This window comes from Candoia aspera, chromosome 7 (assembly GCF_035149785.1).
Source record: "Candoia aspera isolate rCanAsp1 chromosome 7, rCanAsp1.hap2, whole genome shotgun sequence".
In the NCBI taxonomy this organism is placed as follows: Eukaryota; Metazoa; Chordata; class Lepidosauria; order Squamata; family Boidae; genus Candoia; species Candoia aspera.
In genome coordinates this window covers 34703487-34720151 of record NC_086159.1, presented here as the reverse complement: position 1 = coordinate 34720151, position 16665 = coordinate 34703487, and the positions used below count along the sequence as shown (strand labels likewise).

General features: G+C 42.8%; 1 protein-coding gene across 1 annotated transcript in view; it reads right to left on the bottom strand.

Annotated features, from left to right (window-relative positions):
• ANKS1B (ankyrin repeat and sterile alpha motif domain containing 1B) overlaps positions 1 to 16665 on the bottom strand; it is a 370859-nt gene that overhangs the window by 152279 nt on the left and 201915 nt on the right. Inside the window, exon 16 of the mRNA XM_063308683.1 lies at positions 7782 to 7880. Within this exon, the coding sequence (XP_063164753.1) occupies positions 7782 to 7880 (99 nt within the window). The remainder of the gene's footprint in view (positions 1 to 7781; positions 7881 to 16665) is intronic.

Below are 16665 nucleotides of genomic sequence, written 5' to 3'. Positions count from 1 at the left end.
ACGGTCATTCGGCGGTGAGGGGGCGGCCCCAGGTTGGGTGGTTTGGGGCTAATTTTCGGGGTGGTTTAGGCGCACTGGTCGGCGGTCGGTTGGCGAAGCAATCCACCGTCTTGTGTCCTAGTTTGCCACACTTCCCGCAGGGCTCCCGATTGAATTTCTTTTTTGGGTATATGGGGCCGGCCATCCCCACGTGTGGTGCGGGTACCTTTTTGCCGGCATAGTTTGTGTCTTCCGTGGTTGTCATGAGGAAGGTGCGGTGCGCGTGTTCGGCTTTCCCCGCGAGGTGGATCCACCCGTGTAGCGTTTCTGGGTCGTCGCGGTAGAGGGCCCATTGGAGAACGTCGCGATTGAGCCCCCTTTTGAACATTTCCAGCAAGGTGGTCTCGGACCAGTCGCTGACCTTCCCCGCGAGGGCTTTGAACTCCAGGGCATAGTCTGGGACCGTGCGTGTGCCCTGTTTAAGTCTTTGGAGTGCGCTTTTCGCCCTTACTTTGGCTGGGGGGTCTTCGAAGTAGTTTTTCATCTCATTGATGAAGGCAGGGAAGGTGGCGAGGGCGGGGGAGCTGGACTCGTACAGTTGGACGTACCAGTCCGCCGCCCTGTCTTGTAGTTTGATCGCCACGGCGGCGATCTTGTCGGCTTCGGAGTCGTAGGAGTGTCCGTGCCTCCCCATGAACTCCCTGGCGTTCGTTACGAAGAACGAGAGTTTCGTGGGGTTCCCATCGAAGAAGATGGGGAAGTCCTTTGGGGCCCGGGCGTTTTGCGCGGCCCTGCCTCTCGCTTCCCGGCCTGTGGTGTCGTCTGCCTGGGCCGTCTGCTGACCCTCCGCTGGCCCGTGGGGGTTCGGTGCTTCGCTCGGGGTGTGGGCCTGTGCGGGGACGTCGTTGGGTGGCGCGGGGGGCATAAGCGACTGGAGCATGGTCCGGAGTTCCGTCAGTTGGGCCCGCATGGCCGCGAGTTCAGCTCGTGCCTCCTCGTCCACGGCCTGCGCCGCCGCTGGGGCCGGTTCCGTCGGTGCGTCGGCGGGGGTGGGTTGCCGGCGAGGCTCATCCTCCCTCTGCCGCTGGTCCGCTTCCTCCGCCGTCTGCTGGGTGTCTCCATCGTCCTCCTCCGTGTTGACCGCCGTTGGGCTGTCGCTCCACGCCCGTTGCTGGGGTGCGATGTGGGGCGCGGGATCCTCCGCTGGTTTCGGAAGGCATGTTGCTCCCTCCCGCGGTCGGGTTGCCTCCGCCGCCATCTCCCCTTGGGGTTGGAGCTGAGGCTCGGGTCGGGTGGGGTGGGCGTCCATGGCTCCGGGAGTCCGCGGTGCCTCTGGCCTTGGTCGGTCCTCCTCTGTCTCTTGCCGTGCGGCTCGCCCTCCTTGCCCGCATCGCTCCGGCTTCATCTTGCTGGTCTTCTCGCCGTCTATTCCTCCCGCGGCTCGTTGTCGTCCGGTGGGGCTCGGCGAGGCTGAGTTTATGACTCTCAGCTTTATGTCATGCGCTGCCTGCCCCTGAATAATGCTCAGACACTGGTTCGATGGATCAGGCTCTGGTTTATTCACAGCGCAGTTACAGCGTCGGAAGAAAAAAGCTGAGAGTGACAGGAGCGCACCGGTGCGGGGTTTAAATACCCCGCGCCGGTCAGCGCCCCCTCACTCGCAGTCACGTCACCCCCCTTTGTCCAATACGTTGCCCTGCTGGTGGGTGAGGGGTTGTGAGGCCCCGCTGGCGTTCCGGGATCGCCCATCATCGGGTTTTCTATTCATCCGGTGATTGCTGTCAGCTGGGCGATCTCCGTTGTATTGGCGCTGATGGCTTGGGTGTGCTCCGTGATCTGTTTAGTTATTGTTTGTTAGCCGTTAGTCATTGTGAGTTGATGGCTACTTATCTTGAGCCCCTTCTCCTGTTTCCTTGCTATTGTCATGTGTGCCATTGCTCTGATGACTTCAGCTCAACGGCACTCATGACACCATACCACTAAGAACTTGCCACAATTTGTTATGGTCCACACAGTCAAAGGCTTTAGAATAGTCAATAAAACAGAAATAGATGTTTTTCTGAAACTCCCTGGCTTTTTCCATTACCCAGCGGATATTGGCAATTTGGTCCCTAGTTCCTCTGCCTTTTCTAAACCCAGCTTGTACATCTGGCAATTCTCGCTCCATGAATTGCTGAAGTCTACCTTGCAGGATCTTGAGCATTACCTTACTGGCATGTGAAATGAGTGCCACTGTTCGATAGTTTGAACACTCTTTAGTGTTCCCCTTTTTTGGTATGGGGATATAAATTGATTTTTTCCAATCTGATGGCCATTCTTGTGTTTTCTAAATTTGCTGGCATATAGCGTGCATTACCTTGACAGCATCATCTTGCAAGATTTTGAACAGTTCAGCCAGGATGCCGTCGTCTCCTGCTGCCTTGTTGTTAGCAATGCTTCTTAAGGCCCATTCAACCTCACTCTTCAGGATGTCTGGCTCTAGCTCACTGACTACCCATCAAAGCTATCCCCGATATTGTTATCTTTCCTATACAGGTCTTCCGTATATTCTTGCCACCTCTTCTTGATCTCTTCTTCTTCTGTTAGGTCCTTGCCATCTTGTTTTTGATCATACGCATTTTTGCCTGGAATTTACCTCCAATGTTTCTAATTTTCTGGAAGAGGTCTCTTGTCCTTCCTGTTCTATTGTCTTCTTCCACTTCCACGCATTGCTTGTTTAAAAATAATTCCTCATCTCTTCTGGCTAACCTCTGGAATTTTGCATTTAATTGGGCATATCTCCCCCTATCACTGTTGCCTTTTGCTTTCCTTCTTTCTTGGGCTACTTCTAGTGTCTCAGCAGACAGCCACTTTGCCTTCTTGGTTTTCTCTTTCTTTGGCATGTATTTTGTTGCCGCCTCCTGAACAATGTTGCAAACTTCTGTCCAGAGTTCTTCCGGGACCCTATCTACTAAGTCCAGTCCCTTAAATCTATTCTTCACCTCCACTGCATATTCCTTAGTGAGCTCCTTAGTGAGCTCATATCTAGCTGATCTGTGGGTCTTCCCTAATCTCTTTAGTCTGATCCTAAATTGTGCAAGAAGAAGTTCGTGATCTGAACTACAGTCAGCTCCAGGTCTTGTTTTTACCGACTGTATAGATGTCCACCACCTTTTGCTGCAAAGGATGTAGTCAATCTGATTTCGGTGTTGTCCATCTGGTAAAGTCCATGTATAAAGCCATCTCTTAGGTTGTTGGAAGGGAGTGTTTGTTATGCAGAGTGACTTATCTTGGCAAAATTCTATTAGCCTATGTCCTGCTTCGTTTTGTTCTCCCAGGCCATGCTTACCTGTAATTCCAGGTGTCATCTGACTGCCCACCATAGCATTCCAGTCTCCTGTGATGAAAATAACGTCTCTTTTAGGTGTGTTGTCCAGTAGGTGCTGCAGATCCTCATAGAACTGCTCTACTTCAGCTTCTTCAGCATCTGTGGTTGGGGCGTATAATTGGATCACTGTGATGTTAGATGGCTTGCCCTGAATTCAAATTGAGATCATTCTATCGTTTTTTGGATTGTATCCAAGCACTGCTTTAGCCACTTTACTATTAATTATGAAGGCTACTCCATTTCTTCTGTGGTCCTCTTGTCCACAGTAGTAGTTCTGGTGGTCATTTGATGTGAAGTGGCCCATTCCAGTCCATTTCAGTTCACTGACGCCCAAAATGTCTATCTTTAATCTTGACATCTCGCCAATAACCACATCCAATTTGCCCTGGCTCATAGATCTTACATTCTAGGTTCCAATGGTGTGTTGATCCTTAGAACATCAGATTCGCCATTCACCACCAGCATCGTTGGCCACTAGCCATCCTTTCGGCTTTGAGCTAGCTGCGTCATCACATCTGGGACTAGTTGAACTCATCCTCTGTTCCTCCCTAGTAGCATTTTGACCATCTTCTGACCTGGGAGTCTCATCTTCTGATGGTATACTGACATATCTCTGGTTGTAGTTATCCATTTAGTTTTCATGGCAAGAATACTGGGGTGGGTTGCCATTACCTTTCCCAGGGATCTCATTTAGTCTGACCTCTCTGTCATGACCTTCCCATCTTGGGTGGCCCTTCACGTTTTAGCTCATGGCATCATTGAGGTGCTCAGGCTCCAGCACCACAACAAGGTAACGATCCTTTGCTGTAGACCTTTCCTCTAGACTTGCTAAAAAATCTACAAGTGAAGCAAATGGGAATTGACAGAGAAAGAATTTCCATCTTGAAATAATGGTTATGTGAATTCAGGCCTAAAGCTGTTGAGTACCACTAGGAGGACTTCTGCTAATGACTGTATGCTTGGCAGATCTATGAGAGAGACAACAGTCCTTGGATATCCTACTGCCATGTTATTTACGGTTGTATAGGGTAATAGCAAACTGTGGCCTGACTGAAATAGGTCTGAATAGCAGATCTGCAGGCAGGGCAGCTTTCTCAGCAATAGTGTTATATTGCAGGGCAACAGCTAGACTCAGCAGAGATCTGGTTAGCTGCTCCATTTGGCATCAGCTGAAGCTTTCAGGACATACATAAGGGCAGCATATAAAGACATGAAGTTACTGGGACTGCGTTGTCCTGTACAGGAACAACTGTAGCTGGTATATCAACCAAAGGTGGTAAAAGGTTATCCTTGTCACTGCAGCCACTCATTTTATTTAAAGTTTCTGGACTGCGTGTAAAGGCAGGTGGACATTGGTTCAATACTTGATGTTACCCATGGTAACTATTGTACATAGGCCTCTAATGATAAGTAACAATAATTAATAATTAATTAATAATTAACCTTCAGAGGGGTATGATGCCATCAATAAATGTGCCTTTACCCACACTGTTATATGGAAGTGAGAGTTGAGTATGTCAGGAGAAATACAAGTTGAATGCTGCAGAAACTGGGTAATTAAGAAGTCTATGTGGTAAAACAAGACAAAACATGGGCAGGAATGTATGGGCACTCTAGGAATGTAGACTTAATACAAAAAATGAATGACCAGTACAAATGTATACCAAGGTAGTGTGGTCATGCAGAGAGAATGAATGTGGATCAAATATATGAAGGAATCATATGAAGGCATCAACAAATATATGAAGAAAGAGTACATGGGTCAAATGGAAGGGAAAAACCAAGAAAAGTGATTAATGGAGTTGATGAGATCCCAAAAATAGAGAGATGAGAAGCATAGGAGTCTTCAGCTAGGATGGGAAAATCACAACTCACATACAGTGATGGCAGGACAAAACACTACCTTGCCCTTAAATTCTGACCCCTGACACAAGGATGCTTCCTTGCCTCCCCCCTCCCTGATGCTTATGTTGAGAAGCAAATAGCAATGTATGAAGGCATATGTTGCTGTGGCAGAAAGAAGGATAACAAGGTATGGAGAGATACAGTGAATGGTGTTGGTGTAAACTAGATAAAGCTATATTTCCTTTTCTCTCAATTATGTGTTTAACGTCTTGGTTTATTATTTCTTACTGCACTGCTTTTTATTCCAAAAACTTTGACACATATATGCACATGTAGAAATCAGCACCATTTTCTTGTGTCCTTTTTTGGCTAAAAAATCATATTAATAAATACTATATTCTAGTCAGCTGAATTAGCAATGATACTCAGGTTATCAACAATTTTCATGAATTACTGTACGAAAAATTCATTGAATTCTGAATGTGGCAATTTTCAATTTTTGATTGCTATGTACTATGACTTCAGGAATACAAAGAAGAGCGACATGAAAATACTTTTTTAGCTTATCTGTAATGAGTGGCCGAACAATTTAGAATAAAACTGAATCTGTAAACACAGAGCTACAATATTTGAGAAAATATGAAACTTCACTGAATCTCAAAAAATATCATTAAAATCATAAAACATTTAAGTTGCATGTGCCTAGTAGTAAGGATATTGTTACTAGAACTGTACAGCATTATTAAGATTATTTTAAAAGATAATTTTTAAAAAGTAATTTCAATAAAGTAAAGTGAAAGTAAATCCCCAAAATATGACTGTCTAAAAATCCAAAACTCAAGCAAACAGCAACCGTATTTAAATCAAAATGGCCCAGTAAGCCTATAGAAAGAGCTACACCAAAATCCAGAGTATGGTTCATTCTGAACTTTGTGATATATTGACATACAATCAGGACTATGAAGCTGGTTACTTGTGTCATTAAAATGCCAAAGCTCCTGAAGACTTTTCCATGAGAAAAAATGTGGATGTTTTTATGGAAAATTTCATAAAGTGTCATTTGTCAAGCAAGTCTTATATATAAGGAAGGCAAATTCATCTTGAATGCAAACATTCAAAATTGAAAGAAATCAAGATTTTTACTGACAGCAGTTTTTTGGGGGGATATTAAAATGAATAACTCACTGCTTTCCATTCACAATATTAATAAGCAATTGGAAGAGTATGTGCACATATCGGACAGCCAGAGAAGTAAATATTATGCTTTTGAATTTCTCTGAATTATCAACAGCATTGTATGGAATGACATAATGGATGAAATAGTGGTATCAATATTTAATACTTGAGCTGTTAATGAAAGCACAGACATATCTCTCAACAATTACTTGATACTCTACCTTAAAGTTAGACTCATACATTCTATAAATTCATTTGGTGGAATATTGCAATTGCAAGGATGTGATTCTGTTGCAGTGGTCTCTGCAATCAAAAAGTTGTATAAAAATCATAAGCATGACCTAATGAAAGTGATGAGGTTCAGATGTGATGGTGCCTCTGTGATATTCAGCAGACTCAGTGTTGTAGCAGCAAAGCTAAAACATGATACTCTATGCTTAGGCAGCAACATTATGTTGCACACTGTGATTTGCTGTGGGTAGGTGTGTGCTGTCAATGCCTCCTTAACTTTAGTACATTTTCCTATGATGAGAGCACAGGAAAATATTCAGCTTCTTTAAGACGATGCTAAGAGGTGCAATGTATACACCTGCACTTGCTGCAAAGCACCTTTTCAGCTTCAGATCCACACTGCACCACATCTGTAATTAAGTACTATATAGTTAGCTTACAAAAATATTCCAAGAATTCTGTTTCACCAATTATCTGCCCATCCTACACGCTCCGGTAGGGAGGGCACACTTCGGGTCTCTTTACTGAAACAATGTCATCTTCTGGGATCCAGGAGGCAGGCCTTCTCAGTGATGGCTCTTGTCCATTGGAATGATCTTCTCCTAGAAGATCCCCTAGACTTACAGTATGATTAGCCTCATCCAGGCAGTCAAGACCTGGCTCTCTTTCTGGGTCAGGATCAATACAGTCCCCAGTCTGTGAAGTTAAAGTATATTTCAGCCCTGATGCCAATTTATTGTTTTAGGAGGTTTTAATTACAAGTGTTGTTTCTTTTGCATTTGTAGGCTTGGTTCATCTTTTTTTGTACACTACCCTGAATCACTTTGGCGGGGAAATAGGCAGTAATAAAAATTTGATAAATAAATAAATAAACAAATAAACAAATAAACAAATAAATAAATAAATCACATTACCTGAATTGAGTTAAATAAATAAGGAATGTTGCTAGAAAATGGGTCAAGTCATTTATAACTAATGTGAGAAAGCCTAAAGTTCGTGTTAGAAGATACTAAGGTCCAGGTAGTCAATATTTCTACTGAAGATTGCTACATTATTTATTTATCACATTTATACCCTGCCACAATCTTAAAGGACTCTTGGCATTTAGCAAGGATAAAAATACACTATCAGTTATTTTATTTTTAAATGAATCAAGATACTGTAACAACAACAACCAGGATACCTTTGGAAGAAGCTGAATTGCCTGTAGAATTCTTTGCCTGTGTCCAGAATTAAGTATTCCAATTTCCAAGAGATCCTGATCCTCCATAACATTGCTCCCCTAAAATGAACAGCAAAAGATATTGATAGATGTTTTAGTTCATTTAAACAGTAATAATATTACACTTCCAATGATACAGTCCTTAACGAAGGATATTTAACAGCATGCTAAATAATTATAGATTGGATCCTGATTAATTATGCTCAAGATAGACTGACATGAAAAGAGGTTAGCAAGTTATTTTCAGAAGCAGAAAATAGGAAAAATTATATTCACAATAGCAGTAATTATATGAAAATTATTCAAGTTATCAGCAATTCTCTTAAAATAAGAGCAATTCTTTCAGGGCCAGTTTAAGATAAATTCAGAAGTAAAAAACTTATTTTTTTTAGTGATCATATTTTTAACTTATGTACTGCTTTTAACAGTTCACTATCTAAAAAACTTACTTTTACCATTTATTTTATTTCAGTCCAAAACCCACAGAAGATAACATGGAAAACTATAAAATTATGAATTCTACCTGTCTACAAGCAAGATAACTAAAACATCACTTTATAGCACAAAACTCTAAAATCATCATAGGACTAAAATCTGTCAACAACTAAATAGGTTATGATTAATATTAATGTTAAAATTATGTATGATGATGTTTTAAAATTAATATGACTATTTCCTATCAGAAATGTAATAACATATGATAAAATACTTTTAGAGGTGATCTGGCCTGCTCCTATTATCTGTCTGTCTGTCTGTCTGTCTATCTTAGCCAGAGGTTAAATATACATAGTCAAACTCTTGCCTCCATTTTTTCCAAACTAGCCTATATGCCAATATTCAAAATGCAGCTGGGGACCTGAAATATTGCTCCTAAAAATGTAGATTCTTAAAGACCAGAAGGCCAGAATCAGGAAAAAAAAAAAAGGACCAGCTGAGTACCATAAAGAAGTTGCATCAGCATCTTAGCCTCAAATAATTTGAAGGCTGCTGGTATGTAACTACCTTCTTTTGATTGCAGTTGTGTTCTTCTGAGCATTTTGAGCAGTAAAGGAAGGGTCGCCTACCACCAGAGCTATGGAAAACCACCGCTAAGCCTGAAACCTGCTGGAATGTCCATTTCTATGCTAGGAGTTCATCTCTGGTCTCTTGGTACAACTCAAAAAAATATTTTTTTTTATAACTTATTTGCAAATAATCCTCCCTGTAGTATTGTGTGATGTACCCCAACAGTCAATTATTACTAGATCATCTGCATAGAGAAACTTGGGAAGATGGACACGTCATTTATTTAAGTTACAAACTGCATTGTTTTTGTCAAGCTGCAATAAAAGCAGAGGTAGGATGCAGTCTTGTTTAACTCCCTTCCTAGTTGACACAGCATTTGATAGACAGCCTTTGGGGCTACATCTGACTTTCAAAACATATCATCATATAGGGTTCAAATAAGATGTAGTGATCAGTTGAGAAGGCTTCCTGATTTCCCTCTTACATATGGGAGGGAATCAAATTAAAACTTATAGAAGCTGTATATAACAAGACTTAAACATTGGTCAGTGGAAGATCATCCTCATTTAAATTATGCCCATTCTTCTTCTAGAACCTTTAGCAAACTTTGTTACTTCACTGTAGTTTGCAGTTACATTACTTTATACAACATGTAGAAACCTAAGATGATCACTGTGTGATTGGGGCTCTAAAATTGAGAATAAATTTCTGATAACAATTGACAAAAACACAAATACAGTTTTTGTCTTTTAGGTTCCTGTATCTGTTAGGCAGGAAAGTGGGTACTTGACATTAGATGGTTGCCATGTGGTAGAATATGACTATATTATGAGTTTTAGACACAGTAGCCCTGTAAATTCAAGCCACATTTCTCTCTGGGCAATCTTACTATATATGCGCTGTATTTTTGGAAAAGAAATAAGGGTGAAGGGTGAAGAAAGAGAGTTCCAAAAGTAGAGGGAAAAAAACTTTGTAGAGCATTTTGCATCTGTTGAAGTTGCTTATTACAGCTGCTGTGCTGTCCAGCTCTTCCTCTCCCCATCCCCACAACAATGGAGAATCATATATTAGTTCAATTCCTCTATTGGTAGAGAGAAGCAAAGCCTGATTCTCCAGGCATAACCTTGATTATCTAGGCCTATTTCAGCTGGGTTTCAGGATGAGATTCAGCTTTGGTTCCACTTGCTGATGATCTGAGGAGTAGCTGGGATGGACACATCCATCCTTGTGCTCCTTGAACTCTCAGTGGCCTTCAATACTATCAACCACAGTATCCTTCTGGACCAGCTGTGGGGGTTGGGAACCACCATTTTACAGGGTTCTCTTTCTTTCTTCATGGCCAGATCCAGTCAAAGTTGGTGGGGAAAGAGGTTGTCCCCTAGCCCTCCCCTTATGTGGGGTACCCCAGGGTTCAACACTCTCTCCCTTCCTCTTTAATATCTGTGTGAAGCTGCTGGGTGAGGTCATCCACCAGTTTGGGATTTGGTATCATCAATATGTTGATAATACCTAATTATACTTTCAGCCTCAGACCAGCCAGGAGAAGCTGTTGAGGTCCTGTCCCAGTGCCTGAAGGTTGTGCAGCACTGGATGGGGAGGAACTGACTCTGACTCAATCCTACCAAGACCAAGTAGCTTCGATATTAGGGGCTTCTGGACCTGGGGATTTTCCATCTATACTTTTGGATGGGGTAGCACTTCCCCATTCAAGAGTGGAGTATAATCTGGGGTTCCTCTTGGATTCAGAGCTCCTTCTTGAGGAGCAGGTGGCAGCTGTGGCCAAGGGGGTCTTTGCACAGCTCCATCCAATGTGCCAGTTGCATCTTTACCTGTATCAGGAGGCCCTTCAGGCAGTCACTCATGCTCTAGTCACCTCACAACCTGACTACTGCAATGCACTCTACATGGCGATGTCCTTGAAAACCACTCAGAAGCTTTACCTGGTCCAGAATGCAGTGGCACAGGCAGTGATGGGCATGCCTTAGTATGCCCACAAGATATCTCTGCTTTGGGAGCTGCACTGGCTGCCAATGTGCTTCAGGATACAATTCAAGGTCCTGGTTATCACCTGTAAAGCCCAACATAACATAGGGCCTTGTTATTTGAGGGATCACCTATGTACCATGGCTTCTGCTAGGCCAGTACATTTATTTATTTATTTATTTATTTATTTATCAATCAATCATATTTTTATCACCGCCCATCTCCCCCACATGGGGGACCCTGGGCGGTTCACAATAAAAACAATTTAAAATTCAATAAACTTATAAATAATACTAATATTTCAATAAGTATAGGTAAAGGTAAAGGTTTCCCTTGACGTAAAGTCCAGTCGTGTCTGACTCTAGGGGGCGGTGCTCATCTCCGTTTCTAAGCCTTGGAGCCGGCGTTGTCCCTAAGGACCCGTCCGTGGTCATGTGGCCGGCATGACTCACGGAACACCGTTACCTTCCCGCCGAAGCGGTACCAATTAATCTACTCACATTTGCATGTTTTCGAACTGCTTGGTGTGCAATAAGTATAAAATACAATAAAATCCAAATAAGGGCAGATCAAATTCAGCCCATAAGGGATAAGACTGGTCCCTGCAGGGCTAGGGAACTAATCAGCCCCAGGAATAGCTCTTCGTCTCCCCACTCCAAGCATGGTGACAAAACCAGGTTTTCAGCTGTTTTCTGAAGTCCAGAAGAGAGGAGGCTAACTGCATTTCCAGGGGAAGGATGTTCCAAAGGGCAGGAGCTGCTGCAGAGAAGGCTCGCCTCCTGGATCCTACCAGATGGAGTTCTCTTGCAGACGGGGTCCATAGCATGCCCTCTCTGCATGACGGGTTGATGTGATGGGGATGAGATGGTCCCTTAGGTACCCTGGACCCATGCCATGTAGAGCTTTAAAGGTGATAACCAACACCTTGAATTGGACCCGGAAGCAAACTGGCACCCAATGCAGCTCGCAGAGCAGCGGAGTTATATATGCTGATCTTGAAGCACCTAAAATCATCCATGCAGCTGCATTTTGGACCAGCTCTAGCTTCCAGATACTCTTGAAGGGTAGTCCCATGTAGAGTGCATTATAGTAGTCTATATGGGAGATGACCAGGGCATGAGTGACCGTTTGAAGAGCCTTTCACTCCAGGAAGGGGCGTAACTGGCGCACAACATGAAGTTGCGCAAAGGCCTTTCTGGCCACAACTGCCACCTGCGAGCAAGAGTTGTGAGTCCACGAGGACCCCCAAGTTACGCACGGGGTCTGTCTGGGGCAGTGCAACCCCATCCAGAACTAAAGATGGAAAATTCCTGGGAACCAAGGGGCCATTAACCCACAGCCACTCCATCTTACCAGGGTTCAGCTGAAGCCTGTTGTTCCCCATCCAGACCCCAACAGCCCCCAGGCACCTGGAAAGGGCAGCCATAGCATCACTTACTTCCCCATACATCCCAGCAGAGTTGGCATGCTCCAGGTTCCTTTGATTAAACAATGCCAACTATCATAACCCAGGAAGTGTGCCTTCACTATTGTGGTACCTGACCTCTGGAATGAAATCCCCTCCTGAAATTTCTGTGGCTCCCACCCTGTTGGCATTCTGTAAAGCCCTGAAGATCTGGTTGTTCTCCCAGACCTTGGATAAGGGTGAATAGAGCCCCTTATTGGATGTGTTTTTGTCTAAGTTTTTGTACCAAGTGACTGGATCCCATCTTGCTTTGACCTGTATTGCGTATTTATTGATTATCGTATTGTGAGCTGCCCAGAGTTGATTTGGAGTCAGGGGTACCTAAACTGAATTAAATAAATTAAATAAAAATTAAATAAATACCCAGAAGCTAGAGTTTTGACAAGCTTCCTCTACTTGTGAGTGTGCCAGGGGGGAAGCCAGGAGCTGATATATAGTGTTCTCTGTGAGTGACTAGAAACAATATGAAAACAGAGAAACATGAAATAGATGAAACTACATATGAAGCTCCTGCATACAAATGCTTACATTCCATAAGATTGATTTTTCTTAGATAAAATGCTTGTAGGAATAAATGAATTATTTCTTCTTTTTTATATTATTTGCTCTTTTAAGAGATAAAAATATCATGCCTGTGCTTTTATGAAATCCATACTTAATACTTAATTTCCCTTTATATAACTTTCCTCTGTAATGTTTTGGTGTAATTTTTTTCTTTTTGTTCCTACTTTTACAATTTTGTAAAATTGGTACAAAATAAATCACTATAAAATAGTGTAATTATTAATAATGTGTGACATAAAAAATAGTTCATAGCATATTTTTTTTAAGTGTTCATTGCTATACTAATTAAAAAACTTTTTTTCAGGATAGACAGAGACAAAAGCCATATCTGAATAATGCTAACTATCACAAACAAGTACACTAGGGACTACAGCCTGATCATTCTGACTTGACTCTTCATGCAAGAAAGAGTGGCTAAATTAATATGGAATTGACTGTGCTGTAAAGACATATATTTGTGTCCAAATGAGATCTTTGGATTGTTGCTCCTCAGGTAAGTCAAAGTTTGAAGTTTCCTTTTGGCAATAAATAAAAGTAATCAATTAATGAAGCAATTAGTTAATTAATTAGTCTATATCTCTTTTTTTTTCTTCAAGAACTCAAGGCAGCATGCAACAATAACCCTAAGAGATAGGTAGGGCTCAATGAACTTTCTGATCAGTTGGGTGGAAACTTGAATTTGGGTCTCCCCAGATCAAATCCATCACTTTAACCAGTAGTCTGCCCTTATATTTTTAAAAATGTTATTATGCTTAACAGATGAACATTATAGATAGGTATAACAGTATTGTCAATTAATCATAATAATAATAAAAAAGAGAAAGTAAAAAGACCCTGGAAAATTATAACTCAGATTCCAAAAAATGTGACCATATTGTCCAAAAATCTTTTTTCCTGCCCTTCTGTCAAGAAACAACATGAAGCACTACACTAATATATAACCAGAATCTGGGTCCAAACATAGTAGTAAGCATTTCCCCCCATTATTCTTACCCAAAATCACACTCAGAGCATATACCCATGGCAGTAAACCCTTCAACAAGGAAAGAAGAAGTACATCAGGCAAACAACAGAAGGACGGTTCTAAAGGGCTCAGATACATAAACACCAATGCACAGAGTATGCAGAAACAAACAGGGAGAACTTGAAGTCCTAGTATGGGGAGGCAAATATGACATTGTTGGTATTACTGAAACCTGGTGGGATGGAATCCTGACTGGAATATAGTACTGGAAATCTATAATTTGTCCAAAAGAAACAGACCCAGCAAAAAGGGAGGAGAGGTTGCATTATACATGAAGAATGACTATGTGATAGGTGTGAAAGGTCCCCTGTGCAAGCACTAAGTCATGTCTGACCCGTTGGGGGGAGACCGCTTTCACGACATTTTCTTGGCAGACTATAGTCGGGTGGTTTTACTATACCTGCATGGAAATGTCTGCAATTCTGTAACAGTATGTGGGAAGGTGCAGACTGGACAAGCAGTGTGTAAAAGGTATCTCAGCCCACAGAAGGAGGGAGAGCATGGGAAATGTTTCAGAAGAGACCCTCCCTAGTTTTCCAGAGAGTAAAAGATCTGCTCCCAAGCCTAGCTATAACTTTTCTTTATCTTTGACTGTTTAATAGCTTAACTGATAAATAGAAATCTTTAAAGCTCTGGAGGAGTGATAATTTCTGTTCAAACAAGATTTATGATGGGCTCTAAAACAAGAAAACAACAAAGCTTTCCTTCTCCTTCAAAGAAGCCAATAGCAGCTGCTGTGTTAGAGTTTAGAAAGAGAAATAGCACTGTTTTCAACTTTCAATGCTCCTTTTTACCATTTAAAAATGTTCAGAGATGAAGATTAAAGCTTTGGTTGATGATCTTTTAATTAAAAAACTGAGGACCTTAAAAAATTGGTAGCTAAGTTACATGAAACAAGAGTTACTCAAATCTCTAGTTAAAAGATTTTTTAAAAGTAAAAGAAGTCCTAGTTGAATTGACTCATTTGCAGTTTTCATTGTAGAAATAGTTTACATTGTAGAAATAATCTAACCATTCCATATCAGCCAGTAACAGTTTTCATGGAAGAAGCCATTTGAAGATCAGCATTTCAGCTTGCATTTAAAATAGCATCTCAAACAGTCTCTGCTTCCATTTGGCTGAGAAGCCTAGTGAGTATTTTCGAGATTTTCAGATAGGAACAGGTTTTACATTTATCACAATGAATGGGAAGCTTTGAACGGAAATCAAAGAAGACAAATGACAACTAAAGGCTCTTTATTTTTTTTATAAAAATTTTATTAAGTTTAAGCAAAGATAAAAGCTACAGAAAAACAAAAAACTACAAAGAAAAAAAGAAAAAACTAAACAAGTGTAGAAACACAAGAGAAAATTTTCAAAATTACAAAAAGAGGTGACTTCCGACTTTTAACATCAAGGATATACAACAATTTTCCATAATCAATTCCTTACTCTTTATTAAACCAAAATCACATTATTTCTATAAATCATTCCATTGGCACATCATAAAAATCACTAAATACAGTTGCTCCCTCCCCTTATATTAAAATCTACGGGGAAGACACCCCTGGTGTTTGTTACCAGTGGCGTGTTCCGGCCCTCTGTGCAGCAGATCCACAAGGGCCCTGGTCTCCGGCTGCTGCTACTCAATGCCAGGTCTGTTAACAACAAAGCCCTGCTCATATGTGACTTGATCACTGAGGAAGGGGCAGACCTGGCATGTATTAACAAAACCTGGCTGGGCCCTGAAGCGGGGGGTGCCCCTTTTGGAAATGTGCCTGGCTGGGTTTATGGCATGGCACCAGCCAAGACACCAGGGGAGGGGAGGAGGGGTGGCAGTTGTCATCCGGGAGTCTCTGGTGGCCTTTAGGGGCCCCGCTCAAGTGGCCAGTTGTGAGACCCTGTTTTTCAAGTTGGGTGCCCAAGAGCAGTTGGGAGTGTTGCTGCTGTACCAGCCCCCTGCTGTATGGCAACCTCCCTGCCTGAGCTGCTGGAGGCCATCTCAGGGTTGGCAGTGGAGTTCCCCAGACTTATGGTTCTGGGGGACTTCAACCTGCCATCCCTGGGGCATGCCTCAGATGCAGCTCAGGAGTTCATGCCTAGCATGGCAGCCATGGACCTGACTCAGATAATTCAGGACCCGACTCGAGACAGTGGCCTCACCCTGGACTTAGTTTTCTTGTGGCAACGTGACCTGAGGGGAGAGTTACAGCTATCCCCATTGTCATGGTCAGATCATGCCCTGGTGGCCATGAGATTTTCTTATGCCACCCCCCTCTGCAGGGAGGTGGGACCCATTTGATTGGTTCCTCCCTGGTGACTGATGGACCTGGTAGGGTTGGGTTGCCACCCCCCTCTGCAGGGAGGGAGCTGGGGGTTATACCCGACGATCTGCTGCATAGTCCAGCAGAGGCCCTGGCCACCACCTGGAATAGGGAGGCAGCTGCGGCCTTGGACAGGATCGTGTCTGTGTGACCTGTCTTGCCTCATTGTACCCGATGCTCCCCGTGGTTTATGGAGGAGCTGAGGGTTTTGAAGAGGACTAAGAGATTTCTAGAGTGCCACTGGAGGAAGACAAAGACTGAATCCGATCGAACACTGATTAGAGCCGCTATTAAGGCCTACCTGTTGGCAATAAGAGCGGCAAAGTGCCAATACTTCTCTGCCCCTATTGCATCTGTAGAATGCTGCCCAATGGCCCTGTTTAAAATTACTCAATCCCTTTTGGGAAAGGTGGGCGCAGTGACCCACCTACAGGGCTGTGCACAGGAGTTTTCGGAGCATCTGCAAGACAAAATCGCTCAGATCCGCTCTACGTTAGACTC